The 15,599-nt window shown below is 39.4% G+C and overlaps 1 protein-coding gene across 1 annotated transcript in view; it reads right to left on the reverse strand.

Moving 5' to 3' along the window:
* The window catches only part of PARD3B (par-3 family cell polarity regulator beta), a 394,443-nt gene that overhangs the window by 95,215 nt on the left and 283,629 nt on the right, over positions 1–15,599 (reverse strand). Inside the window, exon 19 of the mRNA XM_033064800.2 lies at positions 486–596. Coding sequence (XP_032920691.1) covers positions 486–596 — 111 coding nt within the window. The remainder of the gene's footprint in view (positions 1–485; positions 597–15,599) is intronic.

Consider the following 15,599-nt stretch of genomic DNA (forward strand, 5'->3'; position numbering starts at 1 on the left):
CTGCAACAGGTGGCTTACCAGCAAACACTGTGCAGAAAATAAGATACCAAAGTACAAAAACTACTATTTGATGGCACAGCCAGCTGAAGCCAAAGAGGTCTGAAGTGCTCGAAAAAAATGGCAGAAGCTGTCAGGAGAGAAGGGAGGAGGTTCTTGCTGGACAGAAGTAGAGGAGAAAATGACTAAATCAGGGATTACAATCAGGCCTTGAGAATGGGCAGAGGTGAAACAGGTTTTGAAGGAACTGACCTTTACCAGCTAAAGCAGAAGCTGGGATATGAATGTGATGTTCACAAAAACTCCAGGAGAACAACAAGCTCCTGTCACACAGCAGCTCTGACTTGGCCAGGACTAGTCTAATGCTCTGGCTGGCCAGACCTGACAGCAGTGGGCATTGTCTGGGACAGGTTGGCTGGCTGTTCCTTCAGGAAACCCCTTGCTTTGAAGTTTTTCACTTGATGAACAAGGATGCTGCCATTTCTCACCTTTCACGTTCATCTTTCATTTTCTCCAGCTCCTCCTCTTTAAGCATGCCTTGCTTTGGAGTCCCCTTCTGATCTGCCTTCCCACTTTTATCTTCTTTTTTCTTTCCAAATCTGTTAAAGATATCAAAGAAGGAACCATGAGGAAATAATTACAGAAGAAAAAACAGTACTTATCTACCATAAACCACAGAAATTTTAGGCAATCAAAACACCGAGTTTTTATCTTAGAGACTCATAAATTTCCCACATTGCAAGATATGTTATCAGTATTACCTGGGCCACATGCAAGAGGAAGGACTGGTTACAAATTGATTTGGACCCTGTACTTTTGAAAGCTATTGCTTGAAATTTAGTTGAAAAGCCCTGTCAAATCTGAAATGCAGGGCACTGCAGAGCTGGAGTATGGCACATTTTGAAGTGGCTGAAGGCTCCTCTTGCCACACAACAGCTCTCTGAAAGTCATCTGCAGTGGTTGTGGTGTTTGCACCCAGACTGCACTACTGTTCTGCTCTTACCAGTAACTACTGTCTCTCATTCACAATGCCCTAATTTTAGGATTTGTTCTTTCTTTAAATGAGGATGCAATCAGAAAGGATAAAATTTTGCTTTGTTCCAAGAGTACAAACCTAGACAGTTCATAAGAGCTTTTTTTTTAAACTTCTGGGGTTTTCTTTCTGCCTAGTAATATACTATCATGTAATATTTATGCTGTGAAAGTCCTCCAGAGGCCCCAGTGGGTTTGGGGTTTGCACTGTTGTTTTATACACTGTACAAATATGCATAACAAGTGTGCTTTACCCAGCCTATAAAAGGTGGCTGAACTGGGGAGCTACATTTAATTTCTGGTGGAGTTAGACAGAATACTGGGGTCAAATACACTCATGAATCATGAACCAAACAAAAACTTTAAAAACCTCCCCTCCTCTTCACGAGTTTAAATTTCTCAGTCCCACAAGTAAATGATCAACCTGTGTCTTCCCCTGCAAATTAATGTGTCCTTATATGCATCACAACTATGTAAAGAAAAGTAATTACTTCTTGATTAAATATATTACATTGCAAGCTAATTACTCTAACTCAAAACTGCAAACTCTTCTGTGAAAGCCTGCAGCATTGCCCATGCGATTTTTTTTTACACTTTTTATTTTTCATGTCAGCCCAAACTGCCTCAAGTGGAACAGCTGAACTATTGTGACCATCCTTAAGCTGTAAATCATTGACTTTGTTTCTCCACAGACAAATGCAGAAATTTTGCAAATAGTCAGGCTCATAAGATAATGATCCAAATTTTTTGTGAATTTAATTAATAATTCTGAGCTTGTAATGAAATGAAATTACTGGGAGTTCTGCAGCAAATTTTCCAGACAATAAGAACTTGTTTAGAGAGGGAATGATGGATGTGAAAGACAGACACATAGCATGTGGTACTAATAAAAAAGGACAAATACTACAGGTAGTAACATGAGATGCTTTACTGCATGTCTGTCAGGGACTGTGCTGGGGAGCAGAGAGAGCCCAAGGAGTGCATGGTTTCCTATGTGTTGCTATAGAGATAGATGGTATCTCGCATTCTTTGCTCACAAAATACATACACCTTGTCTACAAACAATCTTCAGTCCTTTTTTCATGGTCCTTACTTATTTCAGCGCTTTCAGAAATACAGTATACACTTTCCATGCTTCTCTTCTTTCTGAGTGTAGGGCAACACACTGATTTCACTACCACCGTTCCAGGAGACTGGAGTCATACACCCCATCAGAAGGTGGTGGTGGCAGTGAAGGCAGCAGTCAGGAAACACGAGAGACAAAGGTTGTACACAGAGTGAGGAGAAACAAAGTAAGGTGGTGCACAGGTATGAAATGACCCAGGTGAAAAAGAAAAGCCAAATGAAACTCTGCATATATTACTCTCTACAGGCAGCCAAACAAGAAATCACCTGGGTATGAGCACCAGCAGGCTGCTCCTGAAACACCCCTGCTTTCTGACACTTGCTCATGCTGGGAAGATCTCATGGCAGTTTTCTCAAGGGGCCATATTAGCACTTGCATCTTGGTCATAATCCAGCTCTGGTACTTTGTTTATATTCAGGCTGCCTGCTTTTCTCTCACAGTTTCAATTATAGGTTTCTGGAGTTTCATACCCGACTGTAGCATGTATTGATTTTGAAAACATTATTCTTGGGCACTTTGTATTGCTGCAGGGAGTTGAAGTTGGATATGTTGCATACTCAAGAGAAATGTAAAAAAAAAAATAGTCTTTAACATGTGTCCCTTTCAAGTCTAGATATTATTTCTTGCTTACTGGAGAAATACATTTCAAATAAAATAAAGTGACAATTTTGATTGCAATAACTGCCAACATGACAAACTTTACAAAAACAGTGCTGTTTGCTGGTAGAGCTGTTCTTGCCATAAATTTGGCAAGTTTCAGTGTAATTACAAACTGGGAATAATGAGTTGGTTTTGATGAAAACAACTTTTGTTGTTGTGCTGCATTAAAGGCAGTGTGGGCAGCAGGTTGAGGGAGGTGATTTTGCCCTTACACTCCACACTCATGGGACCCCATTCTGAGTGCTGCATCCAGCTCCAACATACAAACAGATGTGGAGCTGCAGGAGTGAGTCCAGAGGAAGCCACAAAGATGGTCAGAGGGCTGAAGCACCTCCCCTAGCAAGAAAGGTTGAGAGAGCTGGGGTTGTTCAGCTTGGACAAGAGAAGGCTCCAGGGAGACCTTACAGCACCTTCCAGTATCTAAGGGGGCCACAAAAGAGAAGGAAAGGGACTTCTCCCAAGGGTAAGGAGTGGTAGGACATGGGGAAATGGTTTTTAAGCGAAAAGGAGTAGGTTTAGATTAGATATTAGGAAGAAACTGCTGACTGAGATGGTGAGGTACTGAAACAGGTTGCCCAGGGATACTGTGGAGTTGCTGGAGGTGTTCAAGCACAGCTGGGATAGTGCTGTGTGTAACCTGGGACAGTGGGAGGTGTCCCTGCCCATGGCAGGGTGGAACTGGGTCTTTAAGGTCCCTTCCAACCCAAACCATCACATGATTCTGTGACTATTTCTTTGTAATTTTTTGCTTCAGACAGGATTTGTGCAGGCTGACAATTTTGACTTGTTATATTAAGTATGCAGCATATAGCTCAAGGCTAGGGAAGTATTCATATGTAGGTTTTCTTTTTTTTTTTGGGCCTGTTCTGCACATTGCTATACCATAAAAATCCATTCTCTTATTATTATTGTTTTCATTCCATTCTCTTATTATTATGTTTTTCAGCTAAAAAAAATCTTGCACAAATATTAGAAAATAAAAGCAGCACAAAATTTAACACTGTTAGGAAAAGCAATATACACAGACAGCATTAAACCACAAAGAACCCAATATCATCTCCGCCTGGATTTATACACCCTGTCCTAAAAGTTATGGTCTGCTCACTGATGTGTTCCAATTGCCATGGGCTTCTGATGACAAAATTAACTTCCAGCCATTGTAATTTTGCATGGGTTTATTAAGCACTACAGGTTAAATTGCCTCTACTGCTTCTTGGAACAGCAACAACAACAAAAAAAGATAGTGAGAGTACTTGTTGCATGATCAAATCAGGATTGATCATATTATCATTGACATCAGTATGAGGGCCTCCACTGATTTCAACAAGAACAGGATAAAATCTGTTGTCAAATTATACTATGGAATTAATCAAATCCATATTAAAATTCTATGGAAACTGAATGGCTTCAGGATTTGAAAATGCCAATTCTCCAAGCAATGAATAATTGGACTGTGGTAAAATCTGCCTTCTATATTAATACTATTGTCAGCAGAATAAAAACATTAATGAAAAATTGTATGGTACACAGATTTTTAAAATATCTGTTTTGCTATACTAGTGCACGGTCAAATTTTCTTCAACTTAATATCTGATAGATTTATTACTCTGAAAACCTCTTAAAACAAATGGAGATATATAACTAGAAGACCTGAAAACAAATGGATCAGCTGTATCTTCTCATTCTCTGGCCATCTATAATCAATTTATGTCAAATGCAGACACTGGTCATAGCAATGACAGTAAGGAAATAAATCCATGCCTTCCCAGGTTGAATGAGTGCCCCAGTTCTTTGATTATCCACTGTAAATGCCTGGGAAGCACTGTTAAAGATGTTACAGCCCTGTTAACCTTAGTATACTTTTCAGTTGGGAAAGTTAATATCCCAACTACTGAGAGCACAGTTATGTAAATAAAAACATGAAGGGATTTTCTTTATGTGAACAGATCTTTGAGTGCTTTGTGCTTTTGGGAAAAGCCCAAAGACTGCTGAAAATATGCTGTGCAAGACTGAGGCATTATCCTATTTCTATTAATTTCAAAGCATGCCCTGCAAACAACTGAAATTGTTCCCCTCAGAAACATTAAGGAAATAAAGTCTCTGAATACCAAATGTATGCTGTCTTGTAGTATTTATTGCCATTCTATTGGCTACAACATTAAAGCATATGTATGCTTCTTTCCAAGGATTCTAAGGGATAAAAATGAAAACAAACTTACTACAGACCTGCTCTGTTATTACTTGGGATAAATGTCTTGCATGCAAGACCTAAAGCTGTGGTCATGGCAACACTTCGTTTCTGTGTGGAGCTGTGGGCTTCCAGATCTCAAACGTGTTGATATTTGCTTCAAGGATTAAAAAGCAGGCAGGTCTATAAAGTCCCAGACTTCTAAGCAGCAGAAACATCTGGTGGGTGGAACCTTGAAGCAGCTTGCTGACTAAATTCAGCAATTTGGATTTCTTAGCTAATTCAGTTGCCCAAGATCAGGAGGTTCCACTGCAGCTAACAAGGTACATAATGAAAGTACAAACATCTGTGGGAAAATAATTCAAGAGAGCCTATGACACAGTGAAGCAAGACACAAAGCTAACACTGTCAGAAAATCTTGACATCTCCAGAAATGATCTGTAAAAAAACGGAGTGATTTGTAAAGTACATATAACAAAAGCTCCGACTCTCAGTCATTTCACAGCAAAATGGGGAAAAATGCTGAGATTATTAAAGCAGGTCCCTTATGAAAGGCTAGAAATAACTCTTAAAATTAAATTTAAATGTGAGTAAGAATGAATAAGTGAGAAAGAAAGATAAAGATACTAATAAGGTATGATTTTCAGATCCACACAGGGACTATAAAAAGCTTATTAACTGCCACTACTGCGGTGTGTTTTAAGTTATTTTATCACTCAGCTTTTATGGTAGAAGAAATACTCTAGAAGCAGCACTGTGCTTTGATTAATTGCTTTCATACACACACTTTTACAGAGTATTAAACATTGCTGTAAAGATCCTTAGTGAATCAGACTTGATGGTGATTACAGGCCAGGCTCATTTTACATTTATGTTAATAGCAGCATTAATGAAATACATCTTTCACATTTTTAGTGGCTCTCTAAATACCTAAAAGGTTTGTTACTAAATGTTTACTTACTGGGCAGAAAAGTGTGCCACTGAGTATTACACCAGTGGGATCAAGAGCTTTGCAACAGCTAAAAAAATTACAGGAAGAAAAGAACAGGTTTTGGTAAAACGTTTGAAAATTTGAGAATGGAGCACATACAGCAAGGGCTGGGCAAGAATGTTCAAATCGTCATCAATATCCCAGAAGATGGAAATGCCTCTGTGCACAAGTTATACATATGGTAAAAGGGCAACTCTGTGCTGGGGGGCTGTGGACAGGAGGGGTTGAGAATCTCTTTTCCTGGTCCTCTGCCAGAAAGTGGATCCCATTCCCTCTGTGGAGGATTTAGCCCCAGCAACATGGAGATGCCCTTCCCATGTACAAAACACATTACAGCAAAGCCTCGCCCAGGAGCAGGTTTTGACCCAATCTCCCTGCTCTGGCAGGGTGAAAGGAAGGTGCAAATTAGATGATGAACACATGAGAGGGCTATTTCAGCCCCTGCTGCTCCCTGCTCCAGGGTGGGGAGTGCCTCCAGTTCTGGGGCAGTGCTCTGTACAACACCAACACTCTTGGGTAAATTGGAAAGAGATCTGGTGAATAAAGAGAGAAAAAAAGGACTTTTAGTTAGATTTGGTGAGGTTTGCTTGCAGGAAAGACTTTTGCAGCTAGGCTGCTGCTTCCTTGTTCTCACACAACTATGGCTCACTCCCAGGGCAGCAGCAAGAGGAGGACAGCAAAAACAACAGCTTTCCATGGCAAACAACAGAGCAACCAAAACCAGCTCCCCCGAAAAGGGAAAAAAATACCTAACCTCTGATTTATTACATCAGTGGAGGCATGGAACAAATTGTCCAAGTGTGCTATTCTGCAATTATTATTTGTGTTTCACAAATGCAGCTGAACTTCATGAATGTGAGCATCCTCGTATTTAGCCATCTTCCAATTATTATGGGAGATGAACCACATTATGCTAATGCTGCGATCAGAGTTAAAATCATTATGATCAGCAGGAAAAGAGCAGTTATGCAGAAGTTGCAAATATAAAATTTCCACCTTATAATGCTCCTGTTACATCAGAATTAATCAAACAAGTGCCATTTTTTAATTTTTGAATTTATTTTTTATTTACTGTATCAGACTGCTGGAGCCAGACTAAAATGACTGAACTTCCAGAACCAGTCTAATGGGAGTAAAACTTATCTTTTAAAAACTCTGATTAAACACAACCTCCCCCCACCCGTTTATTTCTTTGATGCCCAAATTAGCATCTTTTCTGCAGCATGCTGAATTAATTAGTACACTGACAAAGAATTAGTCCAGATAAGATCAAAGCTGAAAACATATTTATCTGGAATTTGAAATTAAGAGCAGAGAGTATTAACCCTCAGCACTTCAAGGAGCTTTCCACATGGCACACTTAGTAAGCCTTCTGTGAGTTCATTCAAAATAAATCAACAGTGCAGTTTTTTTCCCCACTGAAGTTTTGCTAAAAGGAAAATAAATTTGCCATGAATTCTGCTACAATGTGAAACTGCCTTTAATGCAGACCCAGTACATGCTACTTATTATGTAACTTGTAGGCATCAGTAGAACAAAGCAAACAAAGCTGAGAAAAGATACTTAATCACATTTGTATTAATGCTTGGATTGTCACATTGTGCACAGACTTAAGGGCTACTGAAAGAATTCCCAGCACTGAATCTGAGAAGCTGCCTGCTGTAACACCTCCCAGGTAAATAATCTATAATCTTCAGTGGAGAGGGTCACGCACAGAAACGAAATGTCAAACGGAAGCCCTAAATTACACAGTGAAGTTTGAAGTTTACTCTGAGAGTTTCAACCATGTGGACAGCAATAAAGGAAAATCTTCATTCCTGGTATCACTGCCTGGGATATTATCTGTGTTTCAGTACCAGATAAAAGACTATAGGCTGCTTCCCATGTGACATGCAGGAGGCTGATCTTTTGCCTAGAAATTGCAGAACGGAGGTAATTTAAATAGAGATGCCAAAATCTTCTCACCCATCTTCCCAAAGACTTTGAGTCCTCCATACTCTTATTTTTTAAATGTAGATCTTGCTCTTAAAAAGACAGAGGTGAGTTACTGTAACTCATTCTGATAATTAGGTATTAGGAAATTCTTACCAGTAGGTCACTTCTGTTCATCTGAATCATACGCAAAATCTTCTGCAGTCTAAAAAAGCACCAAAGACAAAATCCAAGGAGCATGATTGCATCCTAAGACTGGGCCACCCGAGCTGAAGTGTAAACCCACCAAGTCCATCCACTGAACCAATGGAATGGAATAACTCATCAAGTATTACATAGACAACAGAAGGCATCTGTGAAGGGTCATCCTTTATATTTCAAGGAGCTTATTTTTAGAAAACATGCTAGGTAGTCTGAGTCCTGGAAGTACCTTTATGAAAAGGGGTCAATACTGCTATTATCTGACCAGGCAAATCATAATGTTCAATGGCAGCTATGCACCTGTTTCTATGAAATGATGTTTTAATCATCCAGTGACCACATTGCTAGTCTTTTTGGTCACCAGGACAAGAATTCTGCATCCTTTGTTACATATACCACAAAAGAAAAATCTGCAGTAAACAAGGACAGCTGTGATTTACAGCTTGATCAGAAGAATGAAAAAAAAAATCAATTTATGGTCTCTCCAATGAAACAAGCACTGCCTGTTTGTCCAGACTGTGGAATTACCCTCTACCAAAGTAAGAAATTATTCCCATATACTCTTATTTGTCCCTGCTTCCACAGAGCAGCAGTTACTTACCCCTCCTGATTTCCCTTTACAAGCATGTAATTTCTTCTGAAGTGAATACTAATTCTGTTCCAAACCGTGCAGAGAAACATTGCTGTACCTTCCCTGTAAGGGGTCTGTAAATGGCAACCTGCCAACCCCAGGGGAACACAATAATCCCATCCATGTCTTGGGCATGGTAACTCCATATTCAAAGCAAAAGGACAGAACCAGCCCTTGGCTTTGGTTTCTTAATTTCCATTTCATAGTCCCAGGAATGGGGAAGGGGAAAGAAAAAAGAAGCAGGCAGTTAGGGTTGCTATTAATTTTTCTGGGTATTTGTTATTCTCTGTCATGCAGCAAAAAATAAATGCAGTTTCTGACTGAACCTATTCCTCTAGGGTGCAGTCAGTAAGACAAAGTGGGAGACACACAGTGGTTGTGCAGGTTGCTGGTGTCGCCAGCTGCCCTTCCAGAACTACTTGCTGACTTTGTGGTTTTCAAAATCCTGCAGTCAAATGAGAACCAGCACACCTCTACACCAGCAGCACCTCCAGCCCTCTGCAGGTAGCTGAGAACCACTTCAAGGCGGGACAGGTAAAGACCAAGTGAAGCCAGCTAAAGGGGAGGTCTTTGGGTGCCAAACATGACAAAAACAGGCTGCTGAACTTTTTCTTTTGTTTCTGATTTCCTCCTGTGCTAGGTGCCTCCCTTATTACCAGCCACATGACCCCAGAATTCATTAAAGTATCAGCTACATGTATATGTATATGTATTATGCATGTTTGTCAGAGGAAGGGCTTATCATTTTTCTCATATCATAACTCTCATGGTATTCAGTGCTTTTCTTAGCATTTTAGCTACTCCTGCACTTTATGAGAATCTCCAGTTGCATTACAAAACTTTTTGATCAGCCCTCTTGGCTATGGAAAAACAATATAGAACTGTGACATTATCAGAACTGCAGATACAAAACTCATGAGGCAAATTAAACATACGACATTTGCAAAACAAAACTGAAAACCCGCTACATTTGCACTCAGAGCCATGATATTTTGAGGTGTCAGGCTTGCTAATCATCTCACCACTGCAGGGCTCACCTTCTCAACCAAATCACGTGCCTTCCTCCCCTTACACGCTACGGTGGGGATTTGCTGGGGCTTATCTGACTTTCATGAAGCAAACCTGCACATTGCAGGTTCCAACATCTCCAAGGAAAAACATCCTTGAAAAATAGCAGGAATACAGAGGACTCCCCTCCCTGTTTCAATTGAGGTAACATGCCAGTCCTCATGAAGGTTCCACTCTGTGGAATGTAGTGACTTTAATGAGTAGTTAATGTTGAGCATGTATCATCATATCCAATATGAAGAAACTGAGTCACAAAGGGTAAAAATTATGTGCTCAATTTGAAAGGTCCTATTCTCTTTCTCCACTGATTAGCTCAGAGCTATGATTCCATTATCACTTCATATCCATCTGCCTCACTTTCCAGCCAGTTTGCTAGGATGTTTTTCCCCCTCCACTATTTCCCCCCATCTCCTTTAAGTTCTCTCCTCATTCATTTCCTTCTCCCCAACACTCTCTCCTCCTCCTTGTTCCACACTCCTTTCACACGGTCTACTGTTTCACTGCTACAGAAATACCTTTTCCTGGGGATTTCTGCTGGAGACTGCACAAAGGGAATGTGTCTTGGGCACCAGCACTCTTGCTTCTGAGACATTGAGCAGCAATAAGCAGTGAAGATGTGCAGAGATCTCTCCAGTGGCTGAGCTACCACTCTTTCTCAGCAGGATGCATTAGCCTTATTTGAGCTCAGGCTCAGAGTACTTGAGAAACTCTGAACTAGGAGAATTCACAGTAAAGAGAAGCTTTCTAAGGGAGACATAGGAGGGAGAGAGAGAGCTCTTGAAAGGGAGGTTGTAAAGCCAAGAAAACCCCTACTTGATGACTTGCTTTTAGGTTTCATAATGGATTTCTAAAGCTAAAGCAACACAAATTCCTCCTCTGTGCCTTTACCATAGCTGGCATTTTTACAAAGCATTAACATTCAGTGTAAGAGAGGAGTTATGTATATACTGTATTTTGAAAGATGTGTTTTGGCATAACAAATAATAGATGTTTTAGCATTTTTAAACTGTCAAAACCAGTTCTTCTGATAAATAATACCTTCCCTCCCTGGCCTTGGCTATTGTACATTACTAATTAGATGTAGTAGTTTGTGGTTAATATCCTTCCCCACAGATTTATTATTAGCTTGTATATTCTTTTCAGTAGAATTGTGCTAATGGTAAGGTCTGCTGGAGGCCAACTGCATGAAGCCACTGGGAGGAGAAATCTGTTTGCCTGTCAAAACAGTGGCTATCAATTAGAACTGTAAATGTGATTCCTTTAAGTGTCTTGGATGGTAGCAGAGACTTCCAATGATGGATGAGGGGGTTGAATCACTTTCATATTGTACTAAATAAAGCTTTCAAGCAAACAGCTATCTGCATGAAACAAATTTACCTTTTTTTTGGAGCAAGTCTAGAAGAACCTGTCTGACCTGCCAAAATTCCCCTCTGCTATTTTCCCAGAAATCCCCAGAAATCAAGCACTTAATGTGGCATGCTGACAAAACTGATACTAGATTATTGTAGTTTTCTTAGGAAAACTTGGCTTATGATAGCTACAGAAATAGATGAAAAAAACAATGAAGCTGCTAAAAGACACAAACATAACAAAGAAGCGATGCAATTCCACTGTTCAGTGGTTTGGGATGCAGTCCTGGCACACAGATAGCAATTTCCCCTCTGACACAAGCACCCAGCTCTCATTAGCATCACTAAGAGTTGTGTGGACATAGTGATGGGAATAGGTTCCCCTGTATTTTGCAGGAAATTAACACCACTTGGGGACTGAAGGAGGCACTGTCTGTCACTCTCAGACATACCCTCTGCCAGTTAATTAAGCATAAACCTCTGCCACAACTCTCAAGAGGAAGCTCTTCCCCATTGTCTTCAGTACAGCAAACCTGACACAAAGCAAAATGTCAGGAGCAGGACCTAGGAAATGGGGTTGTTCAGGGAAGGTGGACTTCAGTCTGTGTTTGCCAAGCTCTTCTGTCACCAGGTTTTTGTGAATTTTGAAAATAGTTATTAGGAATCAAATTAATTAGTTATAGCTGAGTTTAAGCTCAAGAAAATATCTTCAGCTCTCATACATTGTGACTTTTGGTTACTGATTATTTTCAGCAAGAGTAATCCTACATGGCACGTATAAAACCAGCCAGCCACACTGCTAACCCTCCAGGACTCCACTGCTACTTTCATGCCAAGAGAGAGTGACTAACCAATAGAGGAAAAAGCAAAGGACTCACACACTCACAAAACGTGGCTCTGCAGCTGAAGGACAATGTTCAGGATGGGGAAGGTTTCATCCAGTCGTTAAACAACAGGCTTTCTCATCAGGTTGATAAGCTAAACTGAACATACTAAAAACTTTTCCTTGGTCCCACTTCATAAATAAAAAAAAAAAAATCAGAATTAAGTGAAAGTTTTAGTCAATTACATGAACTATACAGTTCTGTTATATCTGTCTGCAATAGTATTGGTCATGAACTGTGAGCCAGAAAATTTCTTTAAAAGGATTCAATGAAAACCTGGCAATCTCCTCTTTTTCTTGAATCTTAGACGAAGTAATTCTGGTACAATCAGATAAAGAAATACATTTTTTTGGGACAAAGTCAGAGAAAATTGCTAGAATAGTGTTTAAAACAACAAAGTACCTTACTTTGCTGGCTACTACAACCATGTACCTTGAAATTGCAGGAGCACCATCAAGAGCCCAGATTCCCAAAACCTTTTCCTTCTTGCATATTTCTTGCATTTCACACATTGACTCCCAAACACAAATGTTCATACACTATTTTCAAAATAATTATTTGCTATTGCTGTTTATATTTCCAGACAGGTAATTTTTGTGTGACAGTGTAGGGAAAAAATCTCTGCTTTCTTGTTCAGATACAGGAATGCTTTGTTCACCAAACAAAGGCTTTTTCTTCTTTTCTTGTTACCTCCACAGCTCCATGTCCTAAGGTTATATTCACTCATTCAACTATCTGCAATAGCAAACCACTGGCTAATTTTACCAAGAGTACAAAATGAGAAGCGATACCTGCATCTTCCCATCTTAGCTTCAAGGTATTACTCTAAAAAGGATCTTCGTTATGAGCGTGATTAAAAAAAAGTTAAATTCAAAACCCATAGTGGTAGAGAAGGCTGAACATCACAGATTAAGTCAGTCTGTCTGTCTATCTACCTGTCTATCTATCTCTAAAACTTCTGTCACAGGAGCTGCCAGTATTGCTGCATGAATAAAAACTAAATGGTGTTGATAAAAAGCTACTCCAGGCTGTGAAGGCAGTCAATGAACCTAAGTCTCTTTTGTTTCTAAACTGTGCTTGATACAATCACAGTTTCTCCTGAATGTGTTAGACATTAGCCATTGTCCATCAAACAATTCATAGGGAAAAATTCTGGCTTACAAGTTACCCATGAATTACTGAACACAATCAGTATTCACTACCATGAACATTCTGCTTATTCATCATGAACTGCAACTGATCACACGTACTGTTTCTATTTCTTAACTTGATAAATCGTTGTTTAAAAACTACCTTCACAAATGCAGGGGAGGAGAAGCTACTCTGCACTTCTTGAAAAACATGTTTTGGCAATGGGCCCAAAAATTTACTGCATTAAAAACCCCCACAACCATATGAACACAAATTGCACCACACAAGCAATCACAACTGATGAATTACATTTAGCTGAAAGTATTTAATCTGTAAAACAAACTAGAGACCTGACTGTAAAACAACTTAAGCATCTGCATTTCTTTGCTGTATGCTTGGTCTGCTATCTTAGGAAAGAGTGAAAAGAGTGTCTAATTTATCAACTATATATACCACTGTTCATTTGATCTCTCTTTACTACTATTTATTTTCATTTATTTTATTTTGATTTACTAGTTATAACATTTAAAACAATATTTTTGTCATGATAATTGAATTATCTTTGTAGTCTTACTGTTGCGTATCTAGACAACTGCATCAAAGATGTACAGAATTTCAGACAAAGCTGAATTTTTGATACAGAGTGCCATGATGATGCTATTTTGTTGTGGTCTTATAACTAAAAAGTCCACTTGTCTGGTTTCAGTTTTTCTTCTCATGCAGGGAAAATGAAATCCTTTTACCCCTCTCCCAGCAGTCATACATCTTTCTGCCACCTCCTGTCTCACTTGTACCACTGTCTCTTTTCCAGCTGCTGCTGAAAAGACAACTGTCATTACAAATACAGTCCAGTGATTCTTGGGAAAAAAAAGCAACAGGATACAGGAATGTAAAGCAGAAATTATGGTCAAATCCAAGGCCCTGAATTTTATAACTGCAAAACAAAAATTCCCCCCAAGTCCACTCACAATAGCTGGAATTAACAACTACATCTTTTGTACTGTTAGACATACTTCCTCTAGCAATTAGTTTGCATATTCTCTAAATAAGCAGAGTTGTAAATGCCAGCTAATGCCTTAGTACTTCTATCGGAAATCTTTAACAAAAATCACTAGTATTTAACAGATTGGTTGAAAACTGGTTCTAAATAGGGTACTTTCCTGTTACACAGAGGACAGTGAGAATTTAATCTTACCTAATGTGGCTAGTGGTGTTTGAAACAAATGAAAAAGGAAAAGTAAAGAAATGAAGGTGCCCAAAGGTTCTTATCTTGCTCAAGACATATCCAGAAAGTGAATGGAGAGTCAGAAAAGCAAAAAGCTGGGCACTAAATATCTTGACCTGAGAGTTGATTTTATGTTTGTTACCAGAATTTTCTAAAAATGTGTTTAGTTGACACCACATTCCAGTTTGTCTTACTAGCACAAGTAGTCAAAGCCAAATATGAACAGAAGCATGAACAACACCCCACCTGGGCATTCCTTCTTTTTCTAGTTGCTGCTCCCTGAATTCAAGCATGGCCTAGGAGACAAGCTCAAGACAAGCGTTCCATGTCATTGTGATTTTAATCACAGCCTATCCTAAGCAATGCTCATTTTTCTGAAGCAAGGCCAAAAGAGAAAAGTCTATTTCATTCCAGCCCATCTTTTTAATTCCCCCAGTAGATGCAGAGTTTACCATGCCACAGAACAGCAGCTCACAACAGAACTCAAGAAGTCAAGTTGAAATTTCTTTATCTGGCTGGATCCTCACAGCTCTGCCTTTCCTGCTGTTTCTGCTTGTTACCCTCATCTAGAACAAATTAAATGCAAAAAAAGAAAGTACTGTTGTGCACAAGGTCAGTCAGCAAGCCTCCTGATCACCAGAAGAATGGGATATCCCATAGGCTTCAGGGAGTGACAAAGCCTAGAACTCCAGTTGGAATGTGGAAGCAAAGGGCTGCCAAGGAGCAGTAGAATGCAGAGTCTTTCCCACAGAAGTTTTTCTTCTGGGCAAAGGCTGGGAGCCTTGAGATAATGCTAAGGTTGAGGTAACAAGCTATATTAGCTACTTTGAGATTAACCAATTTTCAGCTATGCTGCCTGCATTCTGATCCACCTTTATCCACACCTCTCACCTCAGTATTGACACAAGTCAGGCAGTATTGGATCAAGTGGAATTGAAATCAGAATACACAAGATTGTTTTGATCTGACATCAACTGTAGAGAACTGTTTTTTGTTCAGTGAGAAAATCAGGCACACCAAAGTTGAAAAGAAAAAGTGAATACAGTAAATTTATTCAGAACTTTTTTGATCCAATCTACTTTTACTTCAAGAACTCCTTAGAACTTCTCATCTGAACTCTTAAAAAAATTTCTACTCATTCAAAACCATTCCTTGTACAACACCACATTGAAAAAAGATCTTGC

The sequence above is a fragment of the Catharus ustulatus genome, chromosome 7 (genome assembly GCF_009819885.2).
Source record: "Catharus ustulatus isolate bCatUst1 chromosome 7, bCatUst1.pri.v2, whole genome shotgun sequence".
Lineage (NCBI taxonomy): Eukaryota > Metazoa > Chordata > Aves > Passeriformes > Turdidae > Catharus > Catharus ustulatus.